At 47.9% G+C, this 18,179-nt stretch overlaps 1 protein-coding gene across 1 annotated transcript in view; it reads left to right on the plus strand.

Moving 5' to 3' along the window:
- The first annotated feature begins 4,643 nt into the window (after positions 1-4,643).
- The window catches only part of LOC138980768 (uncharacterized), a 20,769-nt gene continuing 7,233 nt past the window's right edge, over positions 4,644-18,179 (plus strand). Inside the window, exons 1-8 of the mRNA XM_070353665.1 lie at positions 4,644-4,685; positions 5,090-5,370; positions 5,568-8,222; positions 9,762-9,786; positions 10,188-10,229; positions 13,346-13,474; positions 13,879-14,159; positions 14,357-17,011. Coding sequence (XP_070209766.1) covers positions 4,644-4,685; positions 5,090-5,370; positions 5,568-8,222; positions 9,762-9,786; positions 10,188-10,229; positions 13,346-13,474; positions 13,879-14,159; positions 14,357-17,011 — 6,110 coding nt within the window. The remainder of the gene's footprint in view (positions 4,686-5,089; positions 5,371-5,567; positions 8,223-9,761; positions 9,787-10,187; positions 10,230-13,345; positions 13,475-13,878; positions 14,160-14,356; positions 17,012-18,179) is intronic.

Below are 18,179 nucleotides of genomic sequence, written 5' to 3' on the forward strand. Positions count from 1 at the left end.
GATGTTGACAAAAATGTCCTCGTCACACTCTGACCATGTGTCCTCATCCATTGTTTTTTTAGGTAGGTTTAGCAAATGCCTGGCACAAAGAAAAACATCAAATAAAATAAAATCAAGGTTGGTTTGTGTGTGTGTGTGTGTGTGTGTGTGTGTATGTGTGTGTGTGTGTGAAGAAAACAAGAAAAGCAATTGTCTTAAACCTGAATATCTGAGAGAGAAAGTAAATATTTTCCCTGGGTAAGATACTCAGCTGGCAGTCATCAATTCCTTTTGAATTAGGATAGACAAACAGGAGTGAGAGAGAGAGAGAGAGAGAGAGAGAGAGAGAGAGAGAGAGAGAGATAGTGAAAGAGAGAGAGAGAGAGAATGAGAAAGAGTGGGAGAGGGAGAGAGAGATAGATAGTGAGAGAGAAAGAGTGGGAGGGAGAGAGAGAGAGAAAGAGAGAGAGAGAGATAGTGAGAGATCGAGAGAGAAAGAGAGGGAGAGAGAGAGATAGATAGTGAGAGAGAAAGAGAGAGAGATAGTGAGAGAAAGAGAGAGATAGTGAGAGAGAGAGAGAAAGAGTGAGAAAGAGTGAGAGAGGGAGAGAGAAGTGTCAATCAAAAACAGATATACATCTCCTTTCTGGAAGTTTCATGTTTTTACCATTTAATACACTGACACTGACAGACATTAATTTAAAATAGCCCACCCTGATATGGCCCTTAGTGGTCGGCTGGGCGTTAAGCAAACAAACAAACAGATTTAAAATAGCATTTCAGTAAAGTAAGTGTAACATTACTTGACAAAAAGGTTCCTACACAAGTGCAAAGTGTATAGGATTGATCACCGCTCTTCATCGGGTGAGAAATGAAATAGACTATTAATCAATCATTACATTGTTTCTAGGCTAGACATCACAATGTGAACATTTCACATGTCAACCATAATGATTACTAACTGACACGTGTACTGACAGTATCAACACTTTTATCAACATTTAACTGAAGTTAACATTCATTTAACTGATACTTACCACAAGAAGAAGTGTAAATCTGAAGTTTCTCCACAATAGTCCAACAATCCCAACTGACCACAGCAAGCAGTCAGGGTGTTGAGTGTTGGTGTGTGACCAGGTGGAGGGATGGACTTATCCCGTGTAAATGCCTGGCTAGATATGAGGCGGTGAGCCCAACTGTTTACACGAAAAGAAAGGTGCATCAAAGAAAAACTGCATGAGTTGGTATTTATTTATTGCATGATATTCATATTCTGTATATCTGAGTAATAATCATCCTTTTTTCCGTTTCAGTCAGGAAGAGAGGAACTGCGAGACAGTTGGTGGGTAAGTTTATGCTTCAAACGCCAGGCATACGTAACATAGTTTTAATGAATAGTTACGAACTGTGAGAGAAAGCAGAAAATGTGCCTCTACTTGACCTCTCAAGTGTGATGGTCAATCGGCACACCCCTTCCCGTGTGGCCCAACGGCTCATACCTGACCAGGCTTATACCTGGGATAAGACGTACCATCCCTCCACTTGGTCACATACAGACCAGCAGCCTTGGTACTCTTTGTACAAATTGTTATTTTTGTAAGAACTAATCTTGTTAAAGCCACTAGTGAACCAAACTGTTAACACGGAAGGAAGGGTGGCTAAAACTGCATGATTTGATCTTTGTTGTTTGCATGATATTCATATTATATGTCTGAATAACAATTTATTTTTTCTTCCAGGGGGAAATAAAATCATCGACCCTATGTGTGTGTGTGTACGTGTGTGTGTGTGTGTGTGTGTGCGCGCGCGCGCGCGTGTGTGTGTGTATGTGTGTGTGTGTGTGTGTATGTGTGTGAGAAAAATGTGCGTGTGTGTGTGCTTGTGTGTGTGTATGTGTGTGGAAAAAAAAATAGAGTGTGTGTGTGTGTGTGTGTGTATGTGTGTGTGTGTGTGTGTGTGTGTGTGTGTGTGTGTGAGAGAAGAAGAGAGCTATAGATAGATAGTGTGTATGTGTGTGAGAGAGAGAGAAGTTTGTGTGTGTGTGTGTGTGTGTGTGTCTGTGTGTGTCTGTGTGTGAATGCGCATGTGTGTGTATGTACCCATTTTTCCACAGGTTTGGTTGCCTAAATCACCATAAGGCAACCATCCACACGTGGATGGCAACCTAAACTCTGGATGGCAACCTAATTGTGTGGATGGTCGCTTTATTTAACACCGTTAAATTGACTTTTTTGACGGAAAGAATCTCATAACAATGTTCAAAATGACATTCTTTCCGTCCTCTGTGGATGGTCGCTTCATTTAACACCGTTAAATTGACTTTTTTGACGGAAAGAATGTCATAACAATGTTCAAAATGACATTCTTTCCGTCCTCTATAGGCGACGAAATAGGTCAAATTTTGTGCATTTTTTAGAGCAAAATTCTTCGATGCCGGAGCGAGTACTGCACCCAGTGCTGTTGTAGTGCAAGTGCACTAGAAAGGCACTGCACCCAGTGCCGCCTCTTAGGTAACCATCCACACTTTAGGTGTGTGTGTGTGTATACTGTGTGTGTGCTCTCTTAAAAAACATGTTAAAAGAAAAATATTCAGTCTTCCATGTAGGTACATATTGCTACACGAGAATCGTGCCCAGTGTCACAAAGATGTTCTAATTGGTATAATAAGATGGGTGAAAGTTATGTCAACGAAGTAACACGTAACACTCTTGGCCTGTCAAATGTGATCGTCAATCGACACACTCCTTCCCGTGTAAACAGCTTGGCTCACCGCCTCACATCTGGCCAGGCTTTTACATACCTGAGATAGGACCTTCCCTGCACTTGGTCACATACCTGAGATAGGACCTTCCCTGCACTTGGTCACATACCTGAGATAGGACCTTCCCTGCACTTGGTCACATACCTGAGATAGGACCTTCCCTGCACTTGGTCACATACCTGAGATAGGACCTTCCCTGCACTTGGTCACATACCTGAGATAGGACCTTCCCTGCACTTGGTCACATACCTGAGATAGGACCTTCCCTGCACTTGGTCACATACCTGAGATAGGACCTTCCCTGCACTTGGTCACATACCTGAGATAGGACCTTCCCTTCACTTGGTCACATACCTGAGATAGGACCTTCCCTGCACTTGGTCACATACCTGAGATAGGACCTTCCCTGCACTTGGTCACATACCTGAGATAGGACCTTCCCTTCACTTGGTCACATAGCAACAATGAACAAACAGGCTGCTCTTTGTGCAGCTTGGGGATTTTTGTTATGACACACACACACACGGAATTAGGAAGAAAATCTGAAATTCATTAAAGCGAGCAGTCAGGGTGTTGAGTGTTGGTGTGTGTCCAGGTGGAGGGATGATCTTATCCCATTTCACAGCTGGACCAAGAGCACGTTATTATGTACCTACGAATCTAAACGCAACAAACGGCTGCGATTCACACGAACTCTAGCGATGGCTTTTGACTGTTCAGAGGAACTGGCGAAAGGCATAACCGTCGTCTGCTACGAGAAGCACGACCTTTTCGTGACCCCACTTTCGGGCTTTTTTTTTTTTACTTAAAGGTGTGTGTTCAGAGAAACTGGCGATAGGCATAACCGTCGTCTGCTACGAGAGCCACGACCTTGCGACCCCACTTTCGGGCTTTTTTTTCTCAAACTTACAAAACTTCGAATTGTACTGATCTTGTCTTGATGAAAAAAGAATTCTTTTGTGATTTAAGAATGTTTGTGTAACAAGCTGTCAATTTATTATATAGATTTTAAAAGTTAGGTCTAGCGCCAAAACGCACCGTCCGATTGTCTGATCAGAAAATCCTCAAAATTAATTCTTTGAAAATTGCTCGCTCTTTACGTGGGACACCTAGGATGTTCTCAAGTGGTAAGTGTTTAAACGAAAGGGTGTTTGTACTGTGTGTAAAAGCCTGACAGTATAATTATGTGATGGTTTACGGGAGGCGTACTGTGCCTTTAACATGCAGTAAGGGTTTCATGACCTGAAGACATGTACCTAGTATAATGGACCCTACCCAATTGTCAAGGTCACTGTCGTGTTTTTTGTATACGCAACTAAACTCGGAGGCAAAAGAAACGCAAATAAAGGATGCGTTAATTAAACCTTTATGGACTTGAAACAAAAAGAAAAGCATGATACTACCGTGTTCTGCACGTGTTGTTTTAGCGGTCTTATCTTGTCAGAACCGTGTTTGCCGTTATCTGTGTCACACGCGAGGTCTTGTTGACGGGGATCCCAAACCGCCATGGGGACAACTTTCAGCACGTACAAAATGTGGAAAATCAGCTTTTCGTGTTCAGAGTGTTCAGGCAAAGCTGTACCGTACTCACAAAACTGTTACAACATTCATTTCTGCGACACAGGCGCGATGCCGAGACTATCACCAGAGAAGCGCCAACAGGCGATCGGAAGACTTGATGCCAGACAATCAGTTCAGCAAGTTGCTAGGGCATTTGGAGTAAATGTCATCACGGTTTATCGCCTGCAGCAACGTTTTCATGCCACTAACAGTACCTGCGACTTACCAAGACGTGGTAGAACCCGGATAACAACAGCCCGAGAAGATCGCCGTCTTGTCCATCAACACCAGCGAGATCTATTCGAAACTGCCGATAACACAGCCCGTAACACAATCGGGGTACATGGACAACCCGTCAGTACCAGAACTGTACGCCGACGCCTTGGTGGGTAGAACCTGGTAAATCGGCGTCCTGCTCAACGTCCTGTCTTGACAGCTCAGCATCGCCTGGATCGTCTGGCCTGGGCCCAGCAGCATGCTCACTGGCGCCATCGGGACTGCGGGGTTAGGGTTAGGTGCGGAGGGTTCTTTTTCGCACGAGAAGCGCTTTTGCCTGGAACCGGGCGTGTCCGGATCTGGCGAAGACATGAACAGCGGTTTGCTAACAATAACATCCTGCAGCATGATCGATGGGGAGGTGCCAGCGTCATGATATGGGCCGCCATTGGTGTCAATCAGCGAGTGGCGCCTGTCGTCTTTCAGAACGTCGGCCAAGGTCGTGGGAATGGTGTCAATGCAGACCGCTACATCAATCAAGTCCTGCGTCCCTATGTGGTTCCATTTGTCCAGAGGTACCGGAACTGCCTGTTTCAGCAAGACAATGCCCGTCCCCATACTGCACGTGCTACCCAGGACTTCCTGCGTCACAACAACGTGAACCTTCTGCCTCATCCTGCTCTATCTCCGGATCTCAACCCAATCGAACACTTTTGGGACATCATGCAAAGAAGGATTAATGCCCTTGCCCGGAGATCCCGCACAGCAGCAGAACTGCGTGCTGCCGTGTCCCAGTTGTGGGCTCAGGTCCCTCAGCAGCAAATCAATGACCTCGTCCTCTCCATGTACCGGAGGTGCGTCGCAGTCATCAACGCCCAGAGAGCAGCAACACGCTTTTGACTTTCAACAGTCTTCAAACAGTGTTCAGGGGAACATGGCTCTCATCCCAATACACTTTTCCGTATGGTTTTTGTATCGGTCAACTCGTGTCCTTGATATTGTTAGAAAGTCTACCAGCCGAGAGCTGTTTGGTTGTTGGCGATTTCAACAGCCACTCAACTTGTTGGGGCTACGAGGAGACGGACAGAAGAGGAGAGGAAGTGGAGGACTGGCAGATCGACGCTCAAATGATACTGCTGAACGATCCAGAAGACCCACCCACCTTCTTCTCACGCAGGTGGCTGTCGACTTCCACCCCAGACCTTGCCTTTGCAACTGATGACCTCTCCAAGAAAACCACAAGAGGGATACTGAGCCAGTTAGGAGGCAGCGACCACCGGCCAGTGAAGCTGGCCATCAACTTGCAGTACAGGCCACAGAACAGTACAACGTTTCCAAGATGGAACTACAAGAAGGCAGACTGGAACATATTTGCGAGCCTCACAGACCTCTACACCAGGGGCCTGAAGACAGACGACCTGAACATCAACCGGGTCACCAGGAACTTCAACCAGGCCATCCTGAAAGCAGCTTCAGAAACAATCCCACGGGGCGCACGCAAGAACTACAGGCCCTACTGGACGGAAGAGCTTCAGGAGCTTGAGGATGAAGTCAGCAGTATCAGAGAAGAAGTGGAGGAGAACCCCTCTGTTGACAACAACATCACCCTGAAAGCAGCCACTGCCAAGTACAGGAGAGCCTACCTCCAAGCAGCAAGATCAAGCTGGAGGGAGAAGACGGAGAAGCTGAACCTAGAAAGGGACGGCAACAAGCTGTGGAAGCTGACGAAAGCCATGAACGGCGAAGACACAAGAGCAGCGACAATCACCATCTCGCAGGGCCAAGAGTTGCTGACAGGAAGAAAGGCTGCCAACCTTTTCATTGACAACTACGAGAAAGTCAGCAACATCACTGTACCAGAAGAAAGAAGAGCAGAGATACAGGAGGAGAGAAGAACCTCCAATGAGCATCAGCCAGAGGAACACATGAACAAGCCGTTCAACCATCAGGAGCTGGCAGATGCCATGAAAGCCTTGCATGAAAGAAAGTCGCCAGGGCCAGACAAGATCACCAACGAGATGCTTCTACATTTAGGCACAAGGGCAAAAACACAGCTACTGAAGCTCTACAACAACAGCTGGAAGACTGGCCATGTCCCGCAAGTCTGGCGAGAAGCTGATATGGTCCCGATCCACAAGAAGGGCAAAGACCGAGCGAAGGTGGACTCATACAGACCCATCAGCCTCACTAGCTGCGTGGGCAAACTCATGGAACGGCTGATCAACACCAGGCTCACTTGGCATCTGGAGAAGAACAGCACCTTTTCTCCAGAACAGGCCGGCGTCAGGCAACATCGCTCGACCGAGGACCAGGTGGCATACATCGCCCAGAAGATCGAAGATGGCTACCAGGACAAGAAACACACCCTGACGATCTGGATTGACATGGAGAAGGCCTTTGACAAGATCTGGAAGGAAGGGCTGAAGCTGAAGAGTGGCGTGGCCGGATGTATGTTCCAGTGGATTTGCCAGTACTTGAACAACAGGAAAGCAAACGTCCATGTAAGCGGGCAGTACAGCCGGAAGAAGACGCTGAAAGACGGAGTCCCAAAGGGTGGAGTCCTCAGCCCCACCTTGTTCTTAGTCTTCATCAACGACATCGTCAAAGGCCTCCCTCGAAATGTCCATGGAGCCATCTATGCGGACGATCTTGCACTCTGGTGCTCGGAAGAGCACATCACAACAGCAAACTACAGGATGCAAGAGGCGCTGAAAGTGCTTGAGGACTGGACAAAGAAGTGGCTCGTCAACATCAACACCAGGAAGACCACTTACACGATCTTTAGTCTGTCCCCGAAAGAACTGAAGGCCAACCTCAAGCTCTGCGGACAGACGCTGCAGGCTGACAACACCCCCACGTACCTTGGCGTGACCTTTGACAGGCGACTCACATGGAAACAGCAGACAGAGAAAGTCGAAGCCAGAGCCAAGCTAAGGTTAGCACTAATGAAAAAGCTAACTGGCACAACGTGGGGCGCAGATGCAGCAATCCTCAAGAAGATGTACGTGAGCAGCGTCAGACCAGTACTTGAGTACGGAGTGACGGCATGGGGCACAGCAGCCAAGTCAAATTTTGACAGAGTCAGCAAGGTGCAGAACCAGGCGGCCAGAATCATCACTGGCGCCATGCGGTCAACCCCTATCCAAGAGCTGGAAAACATCATGGGCCTTGAGCCCATGGAAGACAGAAGGGACACCAAACTCCTCACCCAGGCAGCCAAATTCAAACGACTGCCAACTCACCCCATGAAAGACAGACGAGGGTGTTGGAAAGGAGACACCAAGATATCCTGGACCAACAACCCAAAGATATCCCCCAAAGATATCCCCCAATACCTTGAAAACCCAAGCTGGAGTGATGAAGGAAGACCCCAGATACGCTGCAGTATTCCTGGCGTTGGCAAGGAAGACTCCCACAGCTGTGCTGAACTGAAGTCTCTCACCATTGAACACATCCACAACTCCTACCCCCAACGCCAATGGACTCATGTATACACTGACGGATCTGCCGACCAGGCTGTCAGAAGTGGTGGTGCCGGAATCTACATAAAGTACCCAGGAGGTCGAGAAGAAGAACACATCTCCCTCGCTACCGGCCTCTACTCCACCAACTTCAAGGCTGAAGCAGTAGCGCTCCAGACAGGTGCAGCCCACATTGAGCACAGTCCACTCTCCTCCAACAACGTTGTGTTCTTCAGCGACGCAAAGTCAGTCCTGCAGGTCTTAGACACTGCCAGAGACAAAGAACTGTATGACCTGTCATCCGCCTTGACCTTCCTGTGCAGAGCCCACACAGTCGTGCTGCAATGGGTCCCCTCTCACTGCAACATACTAGGCAACGAAGCCGCAGATACTCTGGCAAAGGAGGGCACTACGAAGGACCAGAATGACAGATCAACCACCTTCAAAGAAACCAAGACCATCATCAAGGCCAAGCAACACAAAAAGTGGTTGCAGCAGCACCCACACTACAACAAAAACGACGCCTTTCACCTGCTCACAAGGTCTGAGCAGGTCCTCATATTCAGGCTGAGGACAGGCCACAACCGAATGAACCACCACCTTTTCACCAAGTTCAGAATTGGCCAGTCAGACCAGTGCCCTTGTCAAACAGGCAGCATGACAACGGAACACCTGCTGCAGACTTGCACACTACACGATGGCCTCAGGAGCCAGATCTGGGCGGAGGCGACCACGGTGCAAGGGAAGCTCTATGGCAGTCTGGACGACCTACAGCGCACGGCAACATTTGCGCGGGGAACCGGCGTTTCCATCTGAGTGATCGACAAGAAGAAGACGAAGAAGATATTGTTAACCCGAAAGAATTAATTCGACATCAAAATTCATGGGTAACCCATTTTCACTGCAGCATTTGCGTTTCTTTTGCCTCTGAGTATACTTTCGAATGTTCATTATTGACATAGTTGCACGATTCACTTTCTATTCGGTGTTTATACATCCACCAACACTCAGTGTTCAGTTCTTGAAGACATGCATACAATTCCAATACATGAAATGCGCATTTTCCTGATTGTTTGCTATGCTAAACTTATACAGACGGAGATCATTAAGAAACTTACACATCAGGATCATCACGGCCGCTTTGCACAATCCATTTCACACGTTGTGGTGACTAGCACGTTTGTCGTTAAAGGTACATTCGATGACGTAACACGTACACGTTCTTTAAAAACAATTGAAGAATAATACCCCCCTCCCCACGCCTCTTCTGTACGTTACATGGTGAAGTGTGTGGGTGGGGGGGTGCGTGTGTGGGTGTGTATGACTCATGATATGTTAAATATAATCCTCCATCAGCACCCTCCTTACCGTGTAAACAGTTCGGTTCACCGTCTCAGATCTCGCCAGGCTTTTACATGAGATAAAACCATCCCTCCACTTGGTCACATACCAACAATGAACAGCCAGGGCACTCTTTATGCACGTTGGGGATTTTTTATGAATCAATTGTGTAAAAGCCACAAGGAAGAAAATCTTAAATGAAATCATCCAACAATCCCAACTGACCACAGCAAGCAGTCAGGGTGTTGAGTGTTGGTGTGTGACCAGGTGGAGGGATGGACTTATCCCGTGTAAATGCCTGGCTAGATATGAGGCGGTGAGCCCAACTGTTTACACGAAAAGAAAGGTGCATCAAAGAAAAACTGCATGAGTTGGTATTTATTTATTGCATGATATTCATATTCTGTATATCTGAGTAATAATCATCCTTTTTTCCGTTTCAGTCAGGAAGAGAGGAACTGCGAGACAGTTGGTGGGTAAGTTTATGCTTCAAACGCCAGGCATACGTAACATAGTTTTAATGAATAGTTACGAACTGTGAGAGAAAGCAGAAAATGTGCCTCTACTTGACCTCTCAAGTGTGATGGTCAATCGGCACACCCCTTCCCGTGTGGCCCAACGGCTCATACCTGACCAGGCTTATACCTGGGATAAGACGTACCATCCCTCCACTTGGTCACATACAGACCAGCAGCCTTGGTACTCTTTGTACAAATTGTTATTTTTGTAAGAACTAATCTTGTTAAAGCCACTAGTGAACCAAACTGTTAACACGGAAGGAAGGGTGGCTAAAACTGCATGATTTGATCTTTGTTGTTTGCATGATATTCATATTATATGTCTGAATAACAATTTATTTTTTCTTCCAGGGGGAAATAAAATCATCGAAGGAAGCAGAATCCAGACGCTTGGTAAGTTTATCCTTCAAACTCTAAGCATACATAACAGTTTAATGCATAGTTACGACCTATGAGAGGAAGCAATCAATGTTTCTGTTATGATTATCAGGCACTGAGACCTAACTGTTCCTCTCCCTGCAACTGTTGGGGAATAAATAAAGGTTTTACATTGCGTGCTACTGACTGGCAGCTGCCCACGCCAGCTTCCTGTGCGTAAGGGACTTTAGACGCTGTACAAATACATGCTCGAACATTAAATCTCAAATCACAAATGATCATATTGATTGATTGTACAGTTGTGGAGGTCACTGCTGTGTTAACGCAACTTGTACGCTTCTGAAACTGTTTTTAAATTGTCATTATTTAGAAAATTGCACGATTCACTTTGACTTAAAGGTATGCGTGAAGGTCTTCTTAAATCGGTGCGTATAAATCGACCCTATGTGTGTGTGTGTACGTGTGTGTGTGTGTGTGTGTGTGTGTGTGTGCGCGCGCGCGCGTGTGTGTGTGTATGTGTGTGTGTGTGTGTATGTGTGTGAGAAAAATGTGTGTGTGTGTGTGTGTGCTTGTGTGTGTGTATGTGTGTGGAAAAAAATAGAGAGTGTGTGTGTGTGTGTATGTGTGTGTGTGTGTGTGTGTGTGTGTGTGTGTGTGTGTGAGAGAAGAAGAGAGCTATAGATAGATAGTGTGTATGTGTGTGAGAGAGAGAGAAGTTTGTGTATGTGTGTGTGTGTGTGTGTGTGTGTGTCTGTGTGTGTCTGTGTGTGAATGCGCATGTGTGTGTATGTATACTGTGTGTGTGCTCTCTTAAAAAACATGTTAAAAGAAAAATATTCAGTCTTCCATGTAGGTACATATTGCTACACGAGAATCGTGCCCAGTGTCACAAAGATGTTCTAATTGGTATAATAAGATGGGTGAAAGTTATGTCAACGAAGTAACACGTAACACTCTTGGCCTGTCAAATGTGATCGTCAATCGACACACTCCTTCCCGTGTAAACAGCTTGGCTCACCGCCTCACATCTGGCCAGGCTTTTACATACCTGAGATAGGACCTTCCCTGCACTTGGTCACATACCTGAGATAGGACCTTCCCTGCACTTGGTCACATACCTGAGATAGGACCTTCCCTGCACCTGGTCACATACCTGAGATAGGACCTTCCCTGCACTTGGTCACATACCTGAGATAGGACCTTCCCTGCACCTGGTCACATACCTGAGATAGGACCTTCCCTGCACTTGGTCACATACCTGAGATAGGACCTTCCCTGCACTTGGTCACATACCTGAGATAGGACCTTCCCTGCACTTGGTCACATACCTGAGATAGGACCTTCCCTGCACTTGGTCACATACCTGAGATAGGACCTTCCCTGCACTTGGTCACCTACCTGAGATAGGACCTTCCCTGCACTTGGTCACATACCTGAGATAGGACCTTCCCTGCACTTGGTCACATACCTGAGATAGGACCTTCCCTGCACTTGGTCACATACCTGAGATAGGACCTTCCCTGCACTTGGTCACATACCTGAGATAGGACCTTCCCTGCACTTGGTCACATACCTGAGATAGGACCTTCCCTGCACTTGGTCACATACCTGAGATAGGACCTTCCCTGCACTTGGTCACATACCTGAGATAGGACCTTCCCTGCACTTGGTCACATACCTGAGATAGGACCTTCCCTGCACTTGGTCACATACCTGAGATAGGACCTTCCCTGCACTTGGTCACATACCTGAGATAGGACCTTCCCTGCACTTGGTCACATACCTGAGATAGGACCTTCCCTTCACTTGGTCACATAGCAACAATGAACAAACAGGCTGCTCTTTGTGCAGCTTGGGGATTTTTGTTATGACACACACACACACGGAATTAGGAAGAAAATCTGAAATTCATTAAAGCGAGCAGTCAGGGTGTTGAGTGTTGGTGTGTGTCCAGGCGGAGGGATGATCTTATCCCATTTCACAGCTGGACCAAGAGCACGTTATTATGTACCTACGAATCTAAACGCAACAAACGGCTGCGATTCACACGAACTCTAGCGATGGCTTTTGACTGTTCAGAGGAACTGGCGAAAGGCATAACCGTCGTCTGCTACGAGAAGCACGACCTTTTCGTGACCCCACTTTCGGGCTTTTTTTTTTACTTAAAGGTGTGTGTTCAGAGAAACTGGCGATAGGCATAACCGTCGTCTGCTACGAGAGCCACGACCTTGCGACCCCACTTTCGGGCTTTTTTTTCTCAAACTTACAAAACTTCGAATTGTACTGATCTTGTCTTGATGAAAAAAGAATTCTTTTGTGATTTAAGAATGTTTGTGTAACAAGCTGTCAATTTATTATATAGATTTTAAAAGTTAGGTCTAGCGCCAAAACGCACCGTCCGATTGTCTGATCAGAAAATCCTCAAAATTAATTCTTTGAAAATTGCTGGCTCTTTACGTGGGACACCTAGGATGTTCTCAAGTGGTAAGTGTTTAAACGAAAGGGTGTTTGTACTGTGTGTAAAAGCCTGACAGTATAATTATGTGATGGTTTACGGGAGGCGTACTGTGCCTTTAACATGCAGTAAGGGTTTCATGACCTGAAGACATGTACCTAGTATAATGGACCCTACCCAATTGTCAAGGTCACTGTCGTGTTTTTTGTATACGCAACTAAACTCGGAGGCAAAAGAAACGCAAATAAAGGATGCGTTAATTAAACCTTTATGGACTTGAAACAAAAAGAAAAGCATGATACTACCGTGTTCTGCACGTGTTGTTTTAGCGGTCTTATCTTGTCAGAACCGTGTTTGCCGTTATCTGTGTCACACGCGAGGTCTTGTTGACGGGGATCCCAAACCGCCATGGGGACAACTTTCAGCACGTACAAAATGTGGAAAATCAGCTTTTCGTGTTCAGAGTGTTCAGGCAAAGCTGTACCGTACTCACAAAACTGTTACAACATTCATTTCTGACAGGCGATCGGAAGACTTGATGCCAGACAATCAGTTCAGCAAGTTGCTAGGGCATTTGGAGTAAATGTCATCACGGTTTATCGCCTGCAGCAACGTTTTCATGCCACTAACAGTACCTGCGACTTACCAAGACGTGGTAGATCCCGGATAACAACAGCCCGAGAAGATCGCCGTCTTGTCCATCAACACCAGCGAGATCTATTCGAAACTGCCGATAACACAGCCCGTAACACAATCGGGGTACATGGACAACCCGTCAGTACCAGAACTGTACGCCGACGCCTTGGTGGGTAGAACCTGGTAAATCGGCGTCCTGCTCAACGTCCTGTCTTGACAGCTCAGCATCGCCTGGATCGTCTGGCCTGGGCCCAGCAGCATGCTCACTGGCGCCATCGGGACTGCGGGGTTAGGGTTAGGTGCGGAGGGTTCTTTTTCGCACGAGAAGCGCTTTTGCCTGGAACCGGGCGTGTCCGGATCTGGCGAAAACATAAACAGCGGTTTGCTAACAATAACATCCTGCAGCATGATCGATGGGGAGGTGCCAGCGTCATGATATGGGCCGCCATTGGTGTCAATCAGCGAGTGGCGCCTGTCGTCTTTCAGAACGTCGGCCAAGGTCGTGGGAATGGTGTCAATGCAGACCGCTACATCAATCAAGTCCTGCGTCCCTATGTGGTTCCATTTGTCCAGAGGTACCGGAACTGCCTGTTTCAGCAAGACAATGCCCGTCCCCATACTGCACGTGCTACCCAGGACTTCCTGCGTCACAACAACGTGAACCTTCTGCCTCATCCTGCTCTATCTCCGGATCTCAACCCAATCGAACACTTTTGGGACATCATGCAAAGAAGGATTAATGCCCTTGCCCGGAGATCCCGCACAGCAGCAGAACTGCGTGCTGCCGTGTCCCAGTTGTGGGCTCAGGTCCCTCAGCAGCAAATCAATGACCTCGTCCTCTCCATGTACCGGAGGTGCGTCGCAGTCATCAACGCCCAGGGAGCAGCAACACGCTTTTGACTTTCAACAGTCTTCAAACAGTGTTCAGGGGAACATGGCTCTTATCCCAATACACTTTTCCGTATGGTTTTTGTATCGGTCAACTCGTGTCCTTGATATAGTTAGAAAATCTACCAGCCGAGAGCTGTTTGGTTGTTGGCGATTTCAACAGCCACTCAACTTGTTGGGGCTACGAGGAGACGGACAGAAGAGGAGAGGAAGTGGAGGACTGGCAGATCGACGCTCAAATGATACTGCTGAACGATCCAGAAGACCCACCCACCTTCTTCTCACGCAGGTGGCTGTCGACTTCCACCCCAGACCTTGCCTTTGCAACTGATGACCTCTCCAAGAAAACCACAAGAGGGATACTGAGCCAGTTAGGAGGCAGCGACCACCGGCCAGTGAAGCTGGCCATCAACTTGCAGTACAGGCCACAGAACAGTACAACGTTTCCAAGATGGAACTACAAGAAGGCAGACTGGAACATATTTGCGAGCCTCACAGACCTCTACACCAGGGGCCTGAAGACAGACGACCTGAACATCAACCGGGTCACCAGGAACTTCAACCAGGCCATCCTAAAAGCAGCTTCAGAAACAATCCCACGGGGCGCACGCAAGAACTACAGGCCCTACTGGACGGAAGAGCTTCAGGAGCTTGAGGATGAAGTCAGCAGTATCAGAGAAGAAGTGGAGGAGAACCCCTCTGTTGACAACAACATCACCCTGAAAGCAGCCACTGCCAAGTACAGGAGAGCCTACCTCCAAGCAGCAAGATCAAGCTGGAGGGAGAAGACGGAGAAGCTGAACCTAGAAAGGGACGGCAACAAGCTGTGGAAGCTGACGAAAGCCATGAACGGCGAAGACACAAGAGCAGCGACAATCACCATCTCGCAGGGCCAAGAGTTGCTGACAGGAAGAAAGGCTGCCAACCTTTTCATTGACAACTACGAGAAAGTCAGCAACATCACTGTACCAGAAGAAAGAAGAGCAGAGATACAGGAGGAGAGAAGAACCTCCAATGAGCATCAGCCAGAGGAACACATGAACAAGCCGTTCAACCATCAGGAGCTGGCAGATGCCATGAAAGCCTTGCATGAAAGAAAGTCGCCAGGGCCAGACAAGATCACCAACGAGATGCTTCTACATTTAGGCACAAGGGCAAAAACACAGCTACTGAAGCTCTACAACAACAGCTGGAAGACTGGCCATGTCCCGCAAGTCTGGCGAGAAGCTGATATGGTCCCGATCCACAAGAAGGGCAAAGACCGAGCGAAGGTGGACTCATACAGACCCATCAGCCTCACTAGCTGCGTGGGCATACTCATGGAACGGCTGATCAACACCAGGCTCACTTGGCATCTGGAGAAGAACAACACCTTTTCTCCAGAACAGGCCGGCTTCAGGCAACATCGCTCGACCGAGGACCAGGTGGCATACATCGCCCAGAAGATCGAAGATGGCTACCAGGACAAGAAACACACCCTGACGATCTGGATTGACATGGAGAAGGCCTTTGACAAGATCTGGAAGGAAGGGCTGAAGCTGAAGAGTGGCGTGGCCGGATGTATGTTCCAGTGGATTTGCCAGTACTTGAACAACAGGAAAGCAAAACTCCATGTAAGCGGGCAGTACAGCCGGAAGAAGACGCTGAAAGACGGAGTCCCAAAGGGTGGAGTCCTCAGCCCCACCTTGTTCCTAGGCTTCATCAACGACATCGTCAAAGACCTCCCTCGAAATGTCCATGGAGCCATCTATGCGGACGATCTTGCACTCTGGTGCTCGGAAGAGCACATCACAACAGCAAACTACAGGATGCAAGAGGCGCTGAAAGTGCTTGAGGACTGGACAAAGAAGTGGCTCGTCAACATCAACACCAGGAAGACCACTTACACGATCTTTAGTCTGTCCCCGAAAGAACTGAAGGCCAACCTCAAGCTCTGCGGACAGACGCTGCAGGCTGACAACACCCCCACGTACCTTGGCGTGACCTTTGACAGGCGACTCACATGGAAACAGCAGACAGAGAAAGTCGAAGCCAGAGCCAAGCTAAGGTTAGCACTAATGAAAAAGCTAACTGGCACAACGTGGGGCGCAGATGCAGCAATCCTCAAGAAGATGTACGTGAGCAGCGTCAGACCAGTACTTGAGTACGGAGTGACGGCATGGGGCACAGCAGCCAAGTCAAATTTTGACAGAGTCAGCAAGGTGCAGAACCAGGCGGCCAGAATCATCACTGGCGCCATGCGGTCAACCCCTATCCAAGAGCTGGAAAACATCATGGGCCTTGAGCCCATGGAAGACAGAAGGGACACCAAACTCCTCACCCAGGCAGCCAAATTCAAACGACTGCCAACTCACCCCATGAAAGACAGACGAGGGTGTTGGAAAGGAGACACCAAGATATCCTGGACCAACAACCCAAAGATATCCCCCAAAGATATCCCCCAATACCTTGAAAACCCAAGCTGGAGTGATGAAGGAAGACCCCAGATACGCTGCAGTATTCCTGGCGTTGGCAAGGAAGACTCCCACAGCTGTGCTGAACTGAAGTCTCTCACCATTGAACACATCCACAACTCCTACCCCCAACGCCAATGGACTCATGTATACACTGACGGATCTGCCGACCAGGCTGTCAGAAGTGGTGGTGCCGGAATCTACATAAAGTACCCAGGAGGTCGAGAAGAAGAACACATCTCCCTCGCTACCGGCCTCTACTCCACCAACTTCAAGGCTGAAGCAGTAGCGCTCCAGACAGGTGCAGCCCACATTGAGCACAGTCCACTCTCCTCCAACAACGTTGTGTTCTTCAGCGACGCAAAGTCAGTCCTGCAGGTCTTAGACACTGCCAGAGACAAAGAACTGTATGACCTGTCATCCGCCTTGACCTTCCTGTGCAGAGCCCACACAGTCGTGCTGCAATGGGTCCCCTCTCACTGCAACATACTAGGCAACGAAGCCGCAGATACTTTGGCAAAGGAGGGCACTACGAAGGACCAGAATGACAGATCAACCACCTTCAAAGAAACCAAGACCATCATCAAGGCCAAGCAACACAAAAAGTGGTTGCAGCAGCACCCACACTACAACAAAAACGACGCCTTTCACCTGCTCACAAGATCTGAGCAGGTCCTCATATTCAGGCTGAGGACAGGCCACAACCGAATGAACCACCACCTTTTCACCAAGTTCAGAATTGGCCAGTCAGACCAGTGCCCTTGTCAAACAGGCAGCATGACAACGGAACACCTGCTGCAGACTTGCCCACTACACGATGGCCTCAGGAGCCAGATCTGGGCGGAGGCGACCACGGTGCAAGGGAAGCTCTATGGCAGTCTGGACGACCTACAGCGCACGGCAACATTTGCGCGGGGAACCGGCGTTTCCATCTGAGTGATCGACAAGAAGAAGACGAAGAAGATATTGTTAACCCGAAAGAATTAATTCGACATCAAAATTCATGGGTAACCCATTTTCACTGCAGCATTTGCGTTTCTTTTGCCTCTGAGTATACTTTCGAATGTTCATTATTGACATAGTTGCACGATTCACTTTCTATTCGGTGTTTATACATCCACCAACACTCAGTGTTCAGTTCTTGAAGACATGCATACAATTCCAATACATGAAATGCGCATTTTCCTGATTGTTTGCTATGCTAAACTTATACAGACGGAGATCATTAAGAAACTTACACATCAGGATCATCACGGCCGCTTTGCACAATCCATTTCACACGTTGTGGTGACTAGCACGTTTGTCGTTAAAGGTACATTCGATGACGTAACACGTACACGTTCTTTAAAAACAATTGAAGAATAATACCCCCCTCCCCACGCCTCTTCTGTACGTTACATGGTGAAGTGTGTGGGTGGGGGGGGGGGTGCGTGCGTGGGTGTGTATGACTCATGATATGTTAAATATAATCCTCCATCAGCACCCTCCTTACCGTGTAAACAGTTCGGTTCACCGTCTCAGATCTCGCCAGGC

Source organism: Littorina saxatilis, linkage group LG11, assembly GCF_037325665.1.
Source record: "Littorina saxatilis isolate snail1 linkage group LG11, US_GU_Lsax_2.0, whole genome shotgun sequence".
NCBI lineage: Eukaryota > Metazoa > Mollusca > Gastropoda > Littorinimorpha > Littorinidae > Littorina > Littorina saxatilis.